Below are 16,141 nucleotides of genomic sequence, written 5' to 3'. Positions count from 1 at the left end.
TCAACCACACCCAGGACAACCTGAAATTCCACAGGTGAGGACCGGGGGGACATCAGAGGGACCCTCGGGGTGCAGGGAGGGGCAGCTCCGGGTGGGATCTTCATCCCGGGCTGGGATCATCTCCAGGGTTGGGATCATCTCCAGAGGTTGGGATCATCTCCAGGGCTTGAGATCATCTCCAGGGTTGGGATCATCTCCAGGGGTCAGGATCATCTCCAGGGTTGGGATCATCTCCAGGATCATCTCCAGGGCTTGGGATCATCTCCAGTGCTTTGGATTGTCTCCAGGGGTCGGGATCATCTCCAGGGGTCGGGATCATCTCCAGGGCTTGGGATCATCTCCAGGGGTTGGGATCATCTCCAGGGTTGGGATCATCTCCAGGGGTCGGGATCATCTCCAGGGCTTGGGATCATCTCCAGGGGTTGGGATCATCTCCAGGGTTGGGATCATCTCCAGGGTTGGGATAATCTTCAGGGTTTGGGATCATCTCCAGGGTTGGGATCATCTCCAGGGTTGGGATCATCTCCAGGATTTGGGATCATCTCCAGGCATCAGGATCATCTCCAGGGCTGGGATCATCTCCAGGGCTTGGGATCATCTCCAGGGCTTGGGATCATCTCCAGGGCTCGGGATCATCTCCAGAGTTGGGATCATCTCCAGGGTTGGGATAATCTTCAGGGTTTGGGATCATCTCCAGGGTTGGGATCATCTCCAGGGTTGGGATCATCTCCAGGATTTGGGATCATCTCCAGGCATCAGGATCATCTCCAGGGCTTGGGATCATCTCCAGGGCTTGGGGGCAGCTCCAAGTGGGATCTTCATCCCGGGCTGGGATCATCTCCAGTGTTGGGATCATCTCCAGAGGCTGGGATCATCCCCAGGGTTGGGATCGTCTCCAGGGCTCGGGATCATCTCCAGGGCTTGGGGGCAGCTCCACGTGGGGTCTTCATCCCAGGCTGGGATTAACCCCCAGGGCTTGGGGTCATCTCCAGAGGTTGGGATCATCTCCTGATGGTCCCAGCACCTCCCAGTGACCCCACCCAGGGCTGGGATCATCTCCAGGGCTCGGGATCATCTCCAGGGCTTGGGGGCAGCTCCACGGCTTGGGATCATCTCCAGGGTTGGGATCATCTCCAGGGCTCGGGATCATCTCCAGGGCTTGGAATCATCTCCAGGGGTTGGGATCATCTCCAGGGCTGGGATTATCTCCAGGGTTGGGATCATCTCCAGGGTTTGGGATCATCCCCAGGGTTGGGATCATCTCCAGGGCTCGGGATCATCTCCAGGGCTTGGGGGCAGCTCCACGTGGGGTCTTCATCCCAGGCTGGGATTAACCCCCAGGGCTTGGGGTCATCTCCGGAGGTTGGGATCATCTCCTGATGGTCCCAGCACCTCCCAGTGACCCCACCCCACCTCACGCTGATCCCACCCCTCCTTTTCACCCCCCAGGTTTGACAGGGAATTCCACAGCTCCCCCTATCTCAACCCGGAGCTGCCCCGTGGCCTCTCCGACTGCTGCCAGATCTACAGCGACCCCGACTCCCCGGGCATCGAGCGGCTCGTGATCTACGAGGCCGAGTCCTTCACCTTGGCCGTCTTTGTCAACCTCTGCCCGAGGAGCCCAAAAACGCTGCGGCTGGAGCTGTCCCTGGACAAGGTTCACCTGAACGATTTGGATCAAACCTTTTCCCGCATGAGCAGGATGGTGGATCCTCCCGACCCCGATGCAACCACCGTGGCCCGCTGTGAGTTCTCTGGCCGAAGCAAGGTGTGTCTCCCACTCATCACCGACCCCTACAAGGTGTCGGCCACCGTGTCCCGCTACAAGAAACCCCTCCTCAAGGTGCAGCTGGAGCCACGGGAGATGCGTTGACCGCGCTGGAAACGACCCCGGTGGGATCCTCTAGAACCCCGCAGGCACCTCTAGAAAATTGTAGGAACCTCCAGAACCCCACAGGCACCTCTAGAACCCCTTAGGCAGCTCTAGAACCCTTCACACTCCAGAAGATCCCCCAGCAGAACCTCGCGGGCACCGGGAGAACCTCGGGGGAACCACCGGGACCTTCTGGACGCCCCCGGAGCCTCACGGACACCCCAGGGGTTGGGGTGTCCCACCGACTTCCACTTTGGGTCCCCCCCCTCAGATTTTCCTCGCTCCGTTTTTGCTTTGCTCAATAAAATTAGAAGTTCTTGCACTTGGCCCAGTGAGTAAAAAAATCTGGGATTTGGGGTCGGGGGCGTCTGGGATTTGGGGGGAATTTGGGGTCTGGTGGGGGAAGAAAAGATTGGAACAGAGCTGGGATTTGGGGGGTGTTCTCAAACACCCCACCCCCAAAATTTTTATTGTCCCCTAATGAGGATGCACCCTCTATGGTACCCCCCTCAATCGCACACAGCGCCCCCTGGTGGCCAGGAGGTTTTATTGCCCCCCCCAATCCCATAAATTGTGGGTGGCGGTCCCATCCCTGAGGTCGGGGGGTCAGGACCCGCTAAAATCCCATAAACGGAGGGTGATGGTCCCATCCCCGGGTTTGGGGGATGTCAGGACCCGCCAAAACTCTTACTGCCCCCCAAAATCTCATAAATGGGGGGGTGGGGGAGCTCAGGACCCCCCGAAATCCCCCCGTAATGAGGATCCCCCCCCGTCACGATCCATCCTTACGAACGGGGGGTTTCGGGCGTCGTTGAATTGATCTCAAGGTGCAAAAAGCCGACACGGCAAAGGGGGTCTGCGGTAATTAATCCAAAACCAACAAAAAAAAAGGGAGAAATCAAAATCAAGAATAAGGAAAATAAAGGGGAGAAGGGGAGGGTACAGCTACCAAACGTAGAGACGACGACGTCCTTCGGAGTCCAGTCGACGGCGCTTGCCGTATCCACGTCAGGGGAGATCTTGGAATCTCAGGCTAACTCAGGGGTTTTTATTATGATAATTGTATTGAAATTGTATTGAAATTATTATGGTAATTGTATTGAAATTGTGAAGAGAGAAAATTACAATAGTCCTCGTTCTCAGCAGTGGGCGAGAGCCGTTGTCCTCTTGGTCCAGCGGTCACACCTGCAGGCCAACACCTCGCTTTGGTCAGCTCGCCTCCCCCTCACACCTCTCCAGGGTTAGGGGTTTCGGTCCCGGTCCTTGGGAGGAAAAGGGGGAGATTTTCCATGCGGGGGTCTCGTGTCTCAGTCCTTGGAGAAAAGGCTTCTCCCGTCTCAGTCTGTCACGGTGGTCGCACGGTAGATGAAGGTTCTTCCGTGGGGACCACCGAAAGATCATTCCAGAAAAGCTTCCCGGGGAGGTGGGGAAGCTCCGGGATCGTGGCTGCCGAACGAGTGCAGGCGAAGAGAGGGCGCGGCGCGGGGCAAACACGCCCGGGAGCAGCAGCGTGGCAAGCCACAAGTTCTGCTCAGGCCTCGCGATCCTGGCCAGCAACCATCTCCCACGCGACCGCCATCCCAAACGGAGTCTTCCTCGGCGCTCCCAACTTCTGTCCTTCTCACGACGATCGTGAGGCAGATGAGAGGAACTTCGGGCAGAGACTCCCACCCTCCCCATAACTGGGGGTCCCGCCCCATAACTGGGGGTCCCCCCATGGGAGAAGGGGCCCATGGGAGGAAGGGGTCAGGTTTGGGCCAGGTTCGGGGTGGTTTGGGCCCGGTTTGGGCTGGGTTTGGGCTGGGTTCGGGCAGGTTTGGGCAGGTTTGGGGCGGGTTTTGGACGGAATCGAAACTGGAGATTTCTTGGGAAATTGCAGAGTGTGCGGAAAATGGGAACAAAGGATCCGCACCGGGAGGGAGCGAACCCGGCTGAGCTGGGAACAGCGGGAGGAGAGCCCGGGATGGGGGAGAAGGGTCTGGAAGCAGGGAGAGACTGAGCTGAGGAGATCCCGGAGCTGAGGAGATCCCGGAGCTGAGGAGATCCCGGAACTGAGGAGAGCCCGGATCTGAGGAGATCCCGGAGCTGAGGAGATCCCGGAACTGAGGAGATCCCAGAGCTGAGGAGATCCCGGAGCTGAGGAGATTTGGGAGCTGAGGAGATTTGGGAGCTGAGGAGATCCCAGAGCTGAAGAGATCCCGGAGCTGAGGAGAGCCCAGAGCTGAGTGGATCCCAGAGCTGAGGAGATCCCAAAGGAGATCCCGGAGCTGAGGAGATCCCGGAGCTGAGGAGAGCCCGGAGCTGAGGAGATCCCGGAGCTGAGGAGATCCCGGAACTGAGGAGATCCCGGAGCTGAGGAGATCCCGGAGCTGAGGAGATCCTGGAGCTGAGGAGAGCCTGAGCTGAGGAGAGCCCAGAGCTAAAAAGATCCCGGAGCTGAGGAGATCCCGGAGCTGAGGAGATTCTGGAGCTGAGGAGATCCCGGAGCTGAGGAGATCCTGGAGCTGAGAAGATCCCGGAGCTGAGGAGAGCCCGGAGCTGAGGAGATCCCGGAGCTGAGGAGATCCTGGAGCTGAGGAGATCCTGGAGCTGAGGAGATCCTGGAGCTGAGAAGAGCCTGAGCTGAGGAGATCCCGGAGCTGAGGAGAGCCCGGAGCTGAGGAGATCCCGGAGCTGAGGAGAGCCCAGAGCCAGGATGGGGTTGAGCACCAGCCGCATTGTGGAAATCCAGGTCATCAACAAGACCCAGAACATCACCCTGAAGAAACGCAGGTGAGGCTGGGGGGGGCATCAGAGAGACCCTGGGGGTGCTGGGGGAGGGGCAGCTCCGGGTAGGATCTCCATCCCAGGCTGGGATCATCTCCAGGGTCTGGGATCACCTCCCAGGTCCCATCTCCTCCCAATGGCCCCAGCAGATCCCGGTGGTGGTGGGACAATCTCCCCGTGCTCCCAACCTCATCCCCCCAAATTCCTCTCTCCAGGACCTACTTCTACAGCGGCCAGAGGCTCAAGGTCCCCCATTCTCCGGTGTCCCCGGGCTCCTCCAGCACCTCCAAGTTCATCAACAGCTCCACGTTCTGGGGCTGTAACGGGATCCTGGCCTACGAGGCCGAGTCCTTCACCTTGGCCATCTACTTCTCCAACCCCATCACCCACAGCCTGTTTTCCGTGGAGATGGGCCTGGAGCTGTCCCTGGAAAAGTTTCACAAGATGGAGCTGGACACAGCCTACGACCGCCTGGTCAGGTGCTCCCGTGACCCCTCCGACAACGCCATGTTCCCCTGCGCATTCCTCAAGGATTCCCAGAATCAAGCCCAGGTGAGCGCTGGCCCCGTCACGGTGACGGCCACCATGGCCAGAGGCTGGACCACTTTCATCAGGGTGGTGGTGGAGGAACGGGGGAACTCAGGCGATGGAGCCGGGATAGAGACCCGCCCTGTTGAGCAGGAGACGTCCGGGAGGAGTGAGAACCTGCAGGACCTTCAGGAGGTTTGCGTGGACAGCCCTGGAACCGCGAGGGTGGCCTGAGAGCTCTGCAGACACTGCCAGGAACCCTTAGACGCACCTAGAACCCTGCAGGAATGTCTAAAACCCCATAGAGGCCCTTAGAACCCCATAGGCACCTCTAGAACCTTGTTGGCACCTCTAGAGCCCTGTAGGCATAACCAGAACCCCATTGTCACCCTTAGAACCCTGTAAACACTGCTAGAACCCTGTAGGCACCTCTAGAACCCCGTAGGCACCTCTAGAACCCCATAGGCACCTCTAGAACCCCATAGGCACCTCTAGACACCTCCAGACACCCCCAGAAACCCTTAAACACATCTAGAACAACGTAGACACCCCAGAAGATCCTCCAGCAGAACCTCGCGGGCAGCGGGAGAACCTCGGGGGAACCACCGGGACCTTCTGGACACCCCCGGAGCCTCACGGACACCCCGGGGTTTGGGGTGTCCCACCGCCTTCCACTCTGGGTCACCTCCCCCAGATCTTCCTCACTCCTTTTTTTGCTTTGCTCAATAAAATGGGAGATTTTTGCGTTTAGTCCAGTGAGTAAAAAATCTGGGATTTGGGGTTGGGGGCGTCTGGGATTTGGGGGGAATTTGGGGTCTGGTGGGGGAAGGAAAGATTGGAGAGGGGCTGGGATTTGGGGGGTGTTTGAGAACGGGGGGTGACTTGGAATTGGGGAAATCTGGGAATGAGTCTGGGATTTCAGCGGGGGCAGGGAAAGGGATTTGGGGAGGAGGAGATCTCATCTTTCCCTCCCTTTTTCCCCTCACATTTCCCACCTTTTCCCCCTCTCATTTCCCTCCCTTTCCCCCCTCATATCTCCCTCCATTTTCCCCTCACATTTTCCCCCATTTTCCCCCTCATGTTTCCTGCCCTTTCCCCCTCACGTTTCTCACTACTTTCCCCCTCACATTTTCTGCCCTCTTTTGTCTCACACTTCCTGCCTTTCCCCCTCACATTTCCTGTGTTTTTTCCTCCCTTTTCCCCTCACATTTTCCTTTTCCCCCCACGTTTCCCACCCTTTTCTCCCCTCACGTTTCCTGCCCTTTACCCCTCCCATTCCTCACTTTTCCCCTTACATTTTCTGCCCTTTTCCCTCTCACACTTCCTGCCTTTTAACCTCACATTTCCTGTTATTTTTCCTCGTGTTTTCTGCCCTTTTCTCGTCACGTTTCCCTCCCTTTTCTCCCCTCACATTTCCCTTTCCCCCCTCACATTTCCCACCCTTTTCCCCCTCACGTTTCCCACCCTTTTCCCCCTCACGTTTCCCACCCTTTTCCCCTCACGTTTCTCACTACTTTCCCCTCACATTTTCCGCCCTTTTTTGTCTCACACTTCCTGCCTTTTAACCTCACATTTCCTGTCATTTTTCCTCGTGTTTTCCTGCCTTTCCCCCTCACGTTTCCCTCCCTTTTCCCCCCTCACGTTTCCCCCCTTTCGCCCTCACATTTCTCACTGCTTTTCCCCTCACATTTTCTGCCCTTTTCCCTCTCACGCTTCCTGCCTTTTCCCCTCACATTTCCCGTCTCTTTTCCTGTGTTTTCCTCCCTTTTCCCCCTCACGTTTCCCGCCATTTTCCCCCTCACATTTCCCGTGCTCTCCCCCATAATGAGGATCCCCTCTCTATGGTACCCCCTCAACGACACACAGTGCCCCCTGGTGGCCGGGAGGTTTTATTACCCCCCAAAACACCACAAATTGAGGGTGGGGGTCCCATCCCCGGGCTTGGAGGGTGTCAGGACCCCCCAAAACCCCATTAATGCCGGGTGGGGGTCCCATAAGAGCAGGATGGGAAGGTCTGAACCCCCCTAAACCCCCCAAAACCCCCTAATAATAAGGATCCCCTCTCTATGGTACCCCCCCCCCAATGACACACAGCGCCCCCTGGCGGCCAGGAGGTTTTAAAAACCCCCCCCAACCCCCCATAAATTGAGGGTGGGGGTCCCATCCCTGAGGTCAGGGGGTGACAAGAAGCCCCAAAAACTTTTATTGCCCCTCAAAAACCCATAAATGAGGGGTGGGAGTTCCATACCCGGGTTTGGGGAGTGTCAGGACCCTCCCCCCTCCCAAAACCCCCCATAATGAGGATCCCCAAAATTCTTACTGCTCCCCGAAATCCCATAAATGGGTGGTGAGGGTCCCATAAGTGCCGGGTGGGGGAGGTCTGAACCCCCCAAAACCCCCCCAAAACCCCCCATTATGAAGATCCCCTCTCTATGGTCCCCCTCAACAACACACACAGCGCCCCCTGGCGGCCAGGAGGTTTTATTACCCACCAAAACCCCATAAATTGAGGGTGGGGGTCCCATCCCCGGGCTCGGGGGGTGTCAAGACCCCCCAAAACCCCATAAGTGCCCGGTGGGGGTCCCATAAGAACAGGATGGGAAGGTCTGAACCCCCAAAACCCCCCCAAACCCCCTAATAATAAGGATCCCCTCTTATGGTACAGCCCCCAATGACACACAGCGCCCCCTGGCGGCCAGGAGGTTTTATTACCCCCCAAAACCCCATAAATTGAGGGTGGGGGTCCCATCCCCGGGCTCGGGGGGTGTCAGGACCCCCCAAAACCCCCCGGGGCCCCACAGAAGGAGGGTCCCAGCCCCAGCACTGCGCAGTCGGCGTTGGCCATGGGGCAGCGGCCGCAGCGACAGCCCAGGGCCACCGGGACGGTGACAGAGGGGTCGGTGCCGGGGGGGCAGCCCCCCAAAATCCAGCGCTCGTAGCGAACCCCCGAGTAGGTGCAGGCGGCCTGGCGGGGGGGGCCCAGGGGGCTGCGGTAAACCGGCTCCTGGGGGTGGGGGGGGAAACACCCCGATAATCCTCTAAAGACCCCCAAATAATGCCCTAAAGACCCCCGAATAATGCCCTAAAGACCCCCGAATAATGCCCTAAAACACACCCCGATAATCCTCTAAAGACCCCCAAATATTGCCCTAAAGACCCCCAAATAATGCCCTAAAGAGCCCCAAATAATCCCCAAAAACACATCCCGATAATCCCCTAAAGACCCCCAAATAATCCCCAAATCCCCCCAAACCCCCCCAAATCCTCCCAAAACCCCCAGATCCCCCCAAACTGCCCCAAAATCCCCCCAAATCTCCCCCAAATCCCCCCATATTTCCCCCAACCCCTCCCAAAATCCCCCCAAAATCCCCCCAAATTCCCCCCAAACCCCCCAAAATCTCCCCAAACCCCCCAAATCCACCCCAAATCCACCCCAAATCCCCGAATTTTCCCCAACCCCCCCAAAATCCCCCTAAAATTCCCCCCAAAATCCCCCCAAACCCCCCAAAATCCCCCCCAAACCTCCCAAATCCCCCCAAATTCCCCCCAAGTCCCCCAAAAAATCCCCCCAGGGCCCTGAAATCACCCCCAAATCCTCCCCAACCCCCCCAAATCCTCTCAGACCCCCCCAAATCCCCCCAAATTTCTCCCAAATGCCCCCATATTTCCCATAACCCCTCCCCAAATCCCCCGAAAATCCCCCGAAAATCCCCCGAAAATCCCCCCAAATCCACCCCAAATCCCCCGAATTTTCCCCAAATCCCCCAAATTCCCCCCAAGTCCCCCCAAAAAACCCCCCAGGTCCCTGAAATCACCCCCAAATCCTCACCAACCCCCCCAAATCCTCTCAGATCCCCCCAAATCCCTCCAACCCCCCCAAATTTCCCCCAAATCCCCCCAAACTCCCCCCAACCCCTCCCCAAATCTCCCCAAAATCCCCCCAAATTCCCCCCAAATCCCCCGAATTTTCCCCAACTCCCCCCAAAATCCCCCCAACTCCCCCCATATTTCCCCAACCCCTCCCCAAATCCCCCCAAACCCCCCAAATCCCCCAAGTTCTCCCCCAAGACCCCCCAAATTCCCCAAATCCCCCCCAAATCCACCCCAAATCCCCCGAATTTTCCCCAAACCCCCCCAAAATCCCCCCAAACCCCCCCCCCCGTACCCGGGTGCGGCAGAAGCCCCCGCAGGCGGTGGCGGTGACAGCGCGACACTGGGGACACTCGTCCTTCTCCAGCGCCACCGTCACGTTGACGGGCCGGCACGGGGGGCGGCCGGGACCCCCCCCCCAAAACCAGCGGGACCCCCCCCAGCAGTGAGACCCCTCCCCCGGGCAGGGAGACCCCCCCGGGCAGGGGGCTCAGCACCGCCACCGGGTCCCCGCGGGTCCCCAAAGCCACCGGGGTCGCCACCAGGGCCACCAGGAGCACGAGCTGGGGGGGGAAGGGGGGCGCTGAGAAATTGGGGGGGGGGTCCCCGACCTATAAACTGGGGTCCCGTGCCCCCCCACCCCATAAATTGGGGATCCTCCCGCCATAATTTGGGGGTCCCGCCCCATAATTGAGGGTCCCGTGGCCCCCCCACCCCATAATTTGGGGGTCCCGTGGCCCCCCCACCCCGTAATTTGGGGTCCCTGCCTCATAAATTGGGGTCTCATGGCCCCCCCACCCCATAATTTGGGGGTCCCCCCGCCATAATTTGGGGTTTAATGGGCGCCCCACCCCATAATTTTGGGGTTCCCCCCAGATTTGGGGATCCCGTGGCCCCCCCGCCCCACAATTTGGGGTTCCCCAAGGCCCCCCCACCCCAAAATTTGGGGTCCCGCCCCATAACTGGGGGTCCCCCCATCATAATTTGGGGTCCCATGGCCCCCCCCCAATATTTGGGGTCCTCCCACCCATAATTTGGGGTCCCACCCCCACATTTGAGGGTCCCCATAGCCCCGCCATCATAACTTGGGGTTCCCAAAGCCCCCCCCCCATAATTTGGGGTCCCTGCCCCATAAATTGGGGTCTCATGGCCCCCCCACTCCATAATTTGGGGGTCCCCCCCATAATTTGGGGTCCCTGCCCCATAACTTGGGGTCCCACGCCCCCCCCCCACCCCGTAATTGGGGGTCCCGCCCCATATTTGGGGGTCCCCATAGCCCCCCCACCATAATTTGGGGGTCCCCCCGGCCCCCCCCACCCCATAACCGGGGGTCTCATGCTCCCCCCTCCCCACAATTTGGGGTCCCGCCCCCCATAATTGCCCCCCCCAGATCAGCCCTCCCCCCCCCCGCCCCATAATTGGGGGTCCCCTCCCCTATAATTTGCCCCCCCCCCAATATTTGGGGCGTCCCCCCCCCCAAAATTCGGGGTCCCCCCCTCACCTGCGCCCCCCCCCATGGCGCTGCGGGACCGGCTCCTCTTTTTGGGGGGGGGGGGTCTCCCCTTTATCCCCCCCCCCCCAAGGCTGTGCGGGGGTGGGGGGAGGGGCGCAATCCCCCCCCCCGCCCCCCCAAATTAACCTTGGCCCCCCCCTTTTTTTTTGGGGGGGGGGGGAGGGGAAAGTGTTGGGGTTCCCCTCCCCCCCCCTCAAGGCCGGGCTATCCCAGAATCCCCCGCGCTTCACCCCCCCCCCCCTTCCCCTCCCCCCCCCGAGCTATTTTTAGCTCCCAGCGTCCAATTTCTGCCCCTCCCCCCCCCCAAAAAAAATCCTTAAATTTGGGGTCCCCCCCCCCCAAATTTGAGCTCCACCCCACCCCCCCCAAATATGGGGGTGGTCCCAAAGTACGGGAGGAGGGGGGGGGTCCCCTCAAAAATTTGGGTTCCCCCCTAAATGTGAGGCTGCCCCCCCCCCCCCAAAAAAAATGGACTCTTCCAAATGTGGGATTCCCCCCCCCCCCCGCAAAAAAAATGGGAAAATCCCGCCAAAAATGGGCAAAATGTTGAATTTTTGGGGGGTTTGGTCACTAAATGCCCCCCCCCCAAAAAAAAATTGGGGTGGCCCCACCTAAATGTGACCCCCCCCCAAAATGAGGACCCCCTCCCAAATTTGGGGAGGCCCCGAAATGTGGAAAAAAAAAACCCCAAAATTGGTCCAAAATCCTGAATTTTGGGGTTTTTCTCCCCAATTTCCCCCCCTGCCCCCCCCAAATGTGACCCCTCCCCAAATCTGGGGTGCCCCCCCCTTAAATGTGACCCCCCCAAATGAGGACCCCTCCCCAAATGTGAAATGAAACCCCCCAAAAATGGGTGAAAATCCCGAATTTTGGGGTTTTCTCCACAATTTCCCCCCCTGCCCCCCCCAAATGTGACCCCTCCCCAAATCTGGGGTGCCCCCCCCCTTAAATGTGACCCCCCCCAAATTTGGGGTGACCCCCCCTTAAATGTGACCCCCCCAAATGCACAAAAAACCCCCCCAAAATGGGTCCAAAATCCCGAATTTTGGGGTTTTTCTCCCCAATTTCCCCTCCCCCTCCCCCCCCCCCCGTGTCTATTTTTGGGGTGTCCGGGGTGGGGGAGGGGCGCAGCTGCTGCGGTCACTCAGCGCCGGTCACTCGGCGGTCACTCGGCGGTCACTCGGCTCCGGCCACTCCGTGGTCACTCCGTGGTCACTCCGTGGTCTCCTTGTGGTCACTCCGTGGTCACTCAGTGGTCACTCAGCGGTCATTCCGTGGTCACTCGGCTCTGGTCACTCCGTGGTCACTCCGTGGTCTCCTTGTGGTCACTCAGCGGTCACTCCCAGCGGTCACTCAGCGGTCACTCCACGGTTTCTCCGTGGTCACTCAGCGGTCACTCCGTGGTCACCCGGCTCCGGTCACTCCGTGGTTTCTCCGTGATTTCTCTGTGGTCACTCAGCGGTCACTCCGTGGTCACTCAGCGGTCACTCCGTGGTCACTCCGTGGTCACTCAGCGGTCACTCGGCTCTGGTCACTCCGTGGTCACTCCGTGGTCACTCCGTGGTCTCCTTGTGGTCACTCTGTGGTCACTCCGTGGTCACTCGGCTCCGGTCACTCAACGGTCACTCGGTGGTCTCCTTGTGGTCACTCAGCGGTCACTCCCAGCGGTCACTCAGCGGTCACTCCGTGGTCACCCGGCTCCGGTCACTCCGTGGTCACTCTGTGGTCACTCGGCTCCAGTCACTCCTTGGTCACTCCGTGGCCATTTTGCTCTGGTCACTCCGTGGTCACTCTGTGATCTCTCCGTGGTCACTCAGTGGTCACTCTGCAGTCACTCTGAGGTCACTCTGCGGTCACTCGGCTCGGGTCACTCCGTGGTCACTCGGCTCTGGTCACTCTGTGGTCTCTCTGTGGTCACTTAGCGGTCACTCGGCGGTCACTCGGCTCTGGTCACTCCGTGGTCACTCAGCTCCGGTCACTCTGTGGTCACTCGGCTCTGGTCACTCCGTGGTCACTCGGCTCTGGTCACTCAGTGGTCACTCTCTGATCTTTCTGTGATCTCTCTGCGGTCACTCTGGTCACTCAGCGGTCACTCAGCGGTCACTCAGCGGTCACTCGGTGATGTCTCCGTGGTAACTCAGCGGTCACTCAGCGGTCACTCTGATCACTCAGCGGTCACTCAGCGGTCACTCAGCGGTCACTCAGCGGTCACTCTGATCACTCTGATCACTCTGGTCACTCAGCGGTCACTCTGATCACTCAGCGGTCACTCAGCGGTCACTCAGTGGTCACTCAGCGGTCACTCTGATCACTCTGATCACTCTGGTCACTCAGCGGTCACTCTGATCACTCAGCGGTCACTCAGCGGTCACTCAGCGGTCACTCAGCGGTCACTCAGCGGTCACTCATCGGTCACTCAGTGGTCACTCAGTGGTCACCCAGCGGTCACTCAGCGGTCACTCTGATCACTCTGATCACTCTGGTCACTCAGCGGTCACTCAGCGGTCACTCAGCGGTCACTCTGATCACTCAGCGGTCACTCAGCGGTCACTCGGTGATCTCTCCGTGGTCACTCAGTGGTCACTCAGCGGTCACTTGGTGATCTCTCCGTGGTCACTCAGCGGTCACTCAGCGGTCACTCAGCGGTCACTCGGTGATCTCTCCGTGGTAACTCAGCGGTCACTCTGATCACTCTGGTCACTCAGCGGTCACTCAGCGGTCACTCTGGTCACTCGGGTCACTCCGGCCATGCCCCGCCCGTGGCTAGCGCGGCTCCTGCTGGGGCTGCTGCTGCTCAGGGCGGGGGCCGCAGACCCCCACCTTCATCATCATCATCATCCTCATCATCATCATCAGAGCGATGAAGGCTCCTCCGGAGACCCCCACCTTCATCATCCTCATCCTCACAGTGATGAAGGCTCCCCCGGAGACCCCCACCTTCATCATCATCATCATCCTCACAGTGATGAAGGCTCCTCCGGAGACCCCCACCATCATCATCCTCATCATCCTCAGAGCGATGAAGGCTCCCCCAGTGACCATCGTCATCCTCACAGTGATGAAGGCTCCCCTGGTGACCCCCACCCTCATCATCACCAGGAGGAGGAAGGCTCCCCTGGTCACCATCATCATCATCCTCAGAGCGACGAAGGCTCCCCCGGTCACCCTCATCATCCTCAGAGGGACGAAGGCTCACCCAGTGACCCCCACCACCACCACCACCATCATCATCGTCAGGGAGGGGAGGAAGGCTGGGCCTCTCCCCTTGGAGAGGAGGATGAGGATGGTGAGGGGGAGGAAGGGCAGAGCCTTCACCATCATCATCATCATCACCACCACCAGAGGGATGAAGGCTCCCCAGCCCACCATCATCATCACCACCACGGCCACGGGGAGGAAGGCCGCGGTGGCCGTGAGGATGACGAGGGTGGCGGCGATGAAGGCCAGGCCCGAAGCCGTGAGGATGAGGAGGGCGAAGGCCACCGCCATCACCACGGCGACGATGACGACGATGATGATGATGATGATGATGAAGGCCGCGAGGAGGCTGAAGGCCGCCGCCATCACCGTGACGACGATGACGATGAAGGCCGCCGCCATCACCGTGACGATGATGAAGGCCGCGAGGCGGATGAAGGCCGCGGCGGCCGTCACGAGGATGAGGATGAAGGCCACCGCCCCCGCGACGATGACGATGATGAGGATGAAGATGAAGGCCACCCCCACCACGGCCGCGTCCCCCCCGGCTCCGAGGAGGAGGAGGATGATGAAGATGAGGAAGATGAAGGCGGCGGCGACAGCTCCGAGGAAGAGGAGGATGACGATGAAGGTCGGGGGGAGGGGGGGTTTTTTAGGGAGGGGATTTTGGGGAGGGGTCCCGAAATTTGGGGTGACCACCCCCTCCCCCCGAACGCAGGGAGTGAGGAAGAGGAGGAGGAGGAGGAGGAGGGTGAGGCCGAAGGGCGGTACCGGCCCGGCTCCATCTGCAGCTACTGCAGCTACTGCAAGGTGGGGAGGGGGCTTGGGGGGCTCGGGGGGGGGGTTGGGGGGATTTGGGGGGGTTTGGGGGGATTTGGGGATTCTGGGGGGATTTGGGGGGATTTTGGGGGGAATTGGGAGGAATTTTTTGGGGGATTTGGGGAAAATTTGGGGGATTTTGGGGGATTTTGGGGGGGTTGGGGGGATTTGTGGGGGATTTTGGGGGGATTTTGGGGGGGTTGGGGGGGATTTGTGGGGGATTTTGGGGGGGTTGGGGGAGTTTGGGGGGATTTGGGGGGGATTCTGGGGGGTTCAGGGGATTTGGGGAAAATTTGGGGAGATTTGGGTGGGTTGGGGGGGATTTTGGGGAAGGATTTTGGGGGGATTTTGGGGGGGATTTGGGGAGATTTCGGGGGAACTTGGGGGGAGTTGGGGGGATTTGGGGGAGAATTTGGGGGGATTTTGGGGGATTTGAGGGGATTTTGGGGCAGGATTTGGGGGAATTTTGGGGGGGTTTTGGGGGAATTCTGGGGGGATTTTGGGGGGAATTTTGGGGGATTTTGGGGGGATTTTGGGGGATTTGGGGGGGATTTTGGGGGATTTGGGGGGATTTGGGGGGGATTTCCGGGAGAATTTGGGGGGGATTTGGGGGCGTTTGTGATTTTGGGGGAGTCGGGAGGTCATGGGGTGATTTTGGGGGGGATTTGGGGTGGTTTTGGGATGATTTTGGGGGGATTTGGGGGGGATTTGAGGGGATTTGAGGGGGGATTTGGGGGATTTTGGGGGGGTTTTGGGATGTTTTGGGGGGATTTGGGTCGGTTTTGGGGGAATTTGGGGGATTTTGGGGGGGTTTTGGGATGTTTTGGGGGGTTTTTGGGGGGTCTTTGTACCCCCCTGACCCCCCCGCGCCCCCTCCCCAGCACTGCCGGCTCTGCTCCCGCTGTCCCTGCACCGAGGGGGACCCCGGGGGAGACCCCTGTCCCCCCTGCCAGGTGACCCCAAAACCCCAAAACCCCCAAAATACCCCAAATACCCCAAAATACCCCCCCAAATACCCCAAAATCCCCCAAAATCCCCCAAAATCCCCCCAAAATCCCCCAAAACTCCCCCAAATCCCCCCCCAAAAAAAAACCCAAACTCCCCTAAATTCCCCTAAAGCACCCCAAAATCCCATCCAAAATCCCCAAAACCCCCCCAAATGGCCTCAAAATCGCCCCGAAAAGCCCCCAGCCTCCAAAAAAACCCCAAAACTCCCCAAAATCCCCCGAAAAAAACCCAAAATCCTCCTATAAACCCCCCCAAAAACCCCCTAAAGCTCCCCAAAATCCCTCCAATCCACCCCAAATCCACCCAAACCCCCCAAATCCACCCCCAAATCTCCCTAAATTTCCCAAAAAAACCCCAAACCCCCCCAAAAAAAACCCAAATCCCCCGAAAATCCCCTCCAAAATCCCCCCAAAACCCCCAAATCTCCCCAAAATCCTTCTCAAAAAATCCCAAAACCCCCCAAAACCCGCCCCAAAATCCCCCCAAAATACCCCAAATCTCCCCAAAATCCCCCCCAAAAAACCCCAAAACCCCCCCAAAAACCCCAAATCTCCCCAAAATCCCCC

At 59.2% G+C, this 16,141-nt stretch overlaps 3 protein-coding genes across 3 annotated transcripts; 2 read left to right on the top strand and 1 right to left on the bottom strand.

Moving 5' to 3' along the window:
* Positions 1-4,533: 4,533 nt before the first annotated feature.
* LOC119696757 lies at positions 4,534-5,586 on the top strand. Its single transcript, XM_038126596.1, has 2 exons — positions 4,534-4,645; positions 4,855-5,586. Exons 1-2 carry the CDS (start codon positions 4,569-4,571, stop codon positions 5,399-5,401), a joined length of 624 nt encoding a protein of 207 aa, XP_037982524.1. The 5' UTR covers positions 4,534-4,568; the 3' UTR covers positions 5,402-5,586.
* A 2,111-nt stretch (positions 5,587-7,697) lies between these two features.
* Positions 7,698-13,403, bottom strand: LOC119696704 (lutropin subunit beta-like). Its single transcript, XM_038126507.1, is given in 4 exon segments — positions 7,698-8,171; positions 9,333-9,446; positions 9,448-9,600; positions 13,371-13,403. Coding segments are annotated over 4 exon segments (537 nt in total). The 3' UTR covers positions 7,698-7,934.
* A 7-nt stretch (positions 13,404-13,410) lies between these two features.
* LOC119696703 (ice-structuring glycoprotein-like) lies at positions 13,411-15,524 on the top strand. The gene is made up of 3 exons (XM_038126506.1): positions 13,411-14,379; positions 14,467-14,558; positions 15,449-15,524. The coding sequence occupies exons 1-3, from the start codon at positions 13,411-13,413 to the stop codon at positions 15,522-15,524; spliced, it is 1,137 nt and encodes a 378-aa protein (XP_037982434.1).
* Positions 15,525-16,141: the final 617 nt, after the last annotated feature.

Source organism: Motacilla alba, unplaced genomic scaffold (genome assembly GCF_015832195.1).
Source record: "Motacilla alba alba isolate MOTALB_02 unplaced genomic scaffold, Motacilla_alba_V1.0_pri HiC_scaffold_35, whole genome shotgun sequence".
NCBI lineage: Eukaryota > Metazoa > Chordata > Aves > Passeriformes > Motacillidae > Motacilla > Motacilla alba.
Note: the sequence above shows the minus strand (reverse complement) of the source record. Positions and strands in the feature narration are given on the sequence as shown.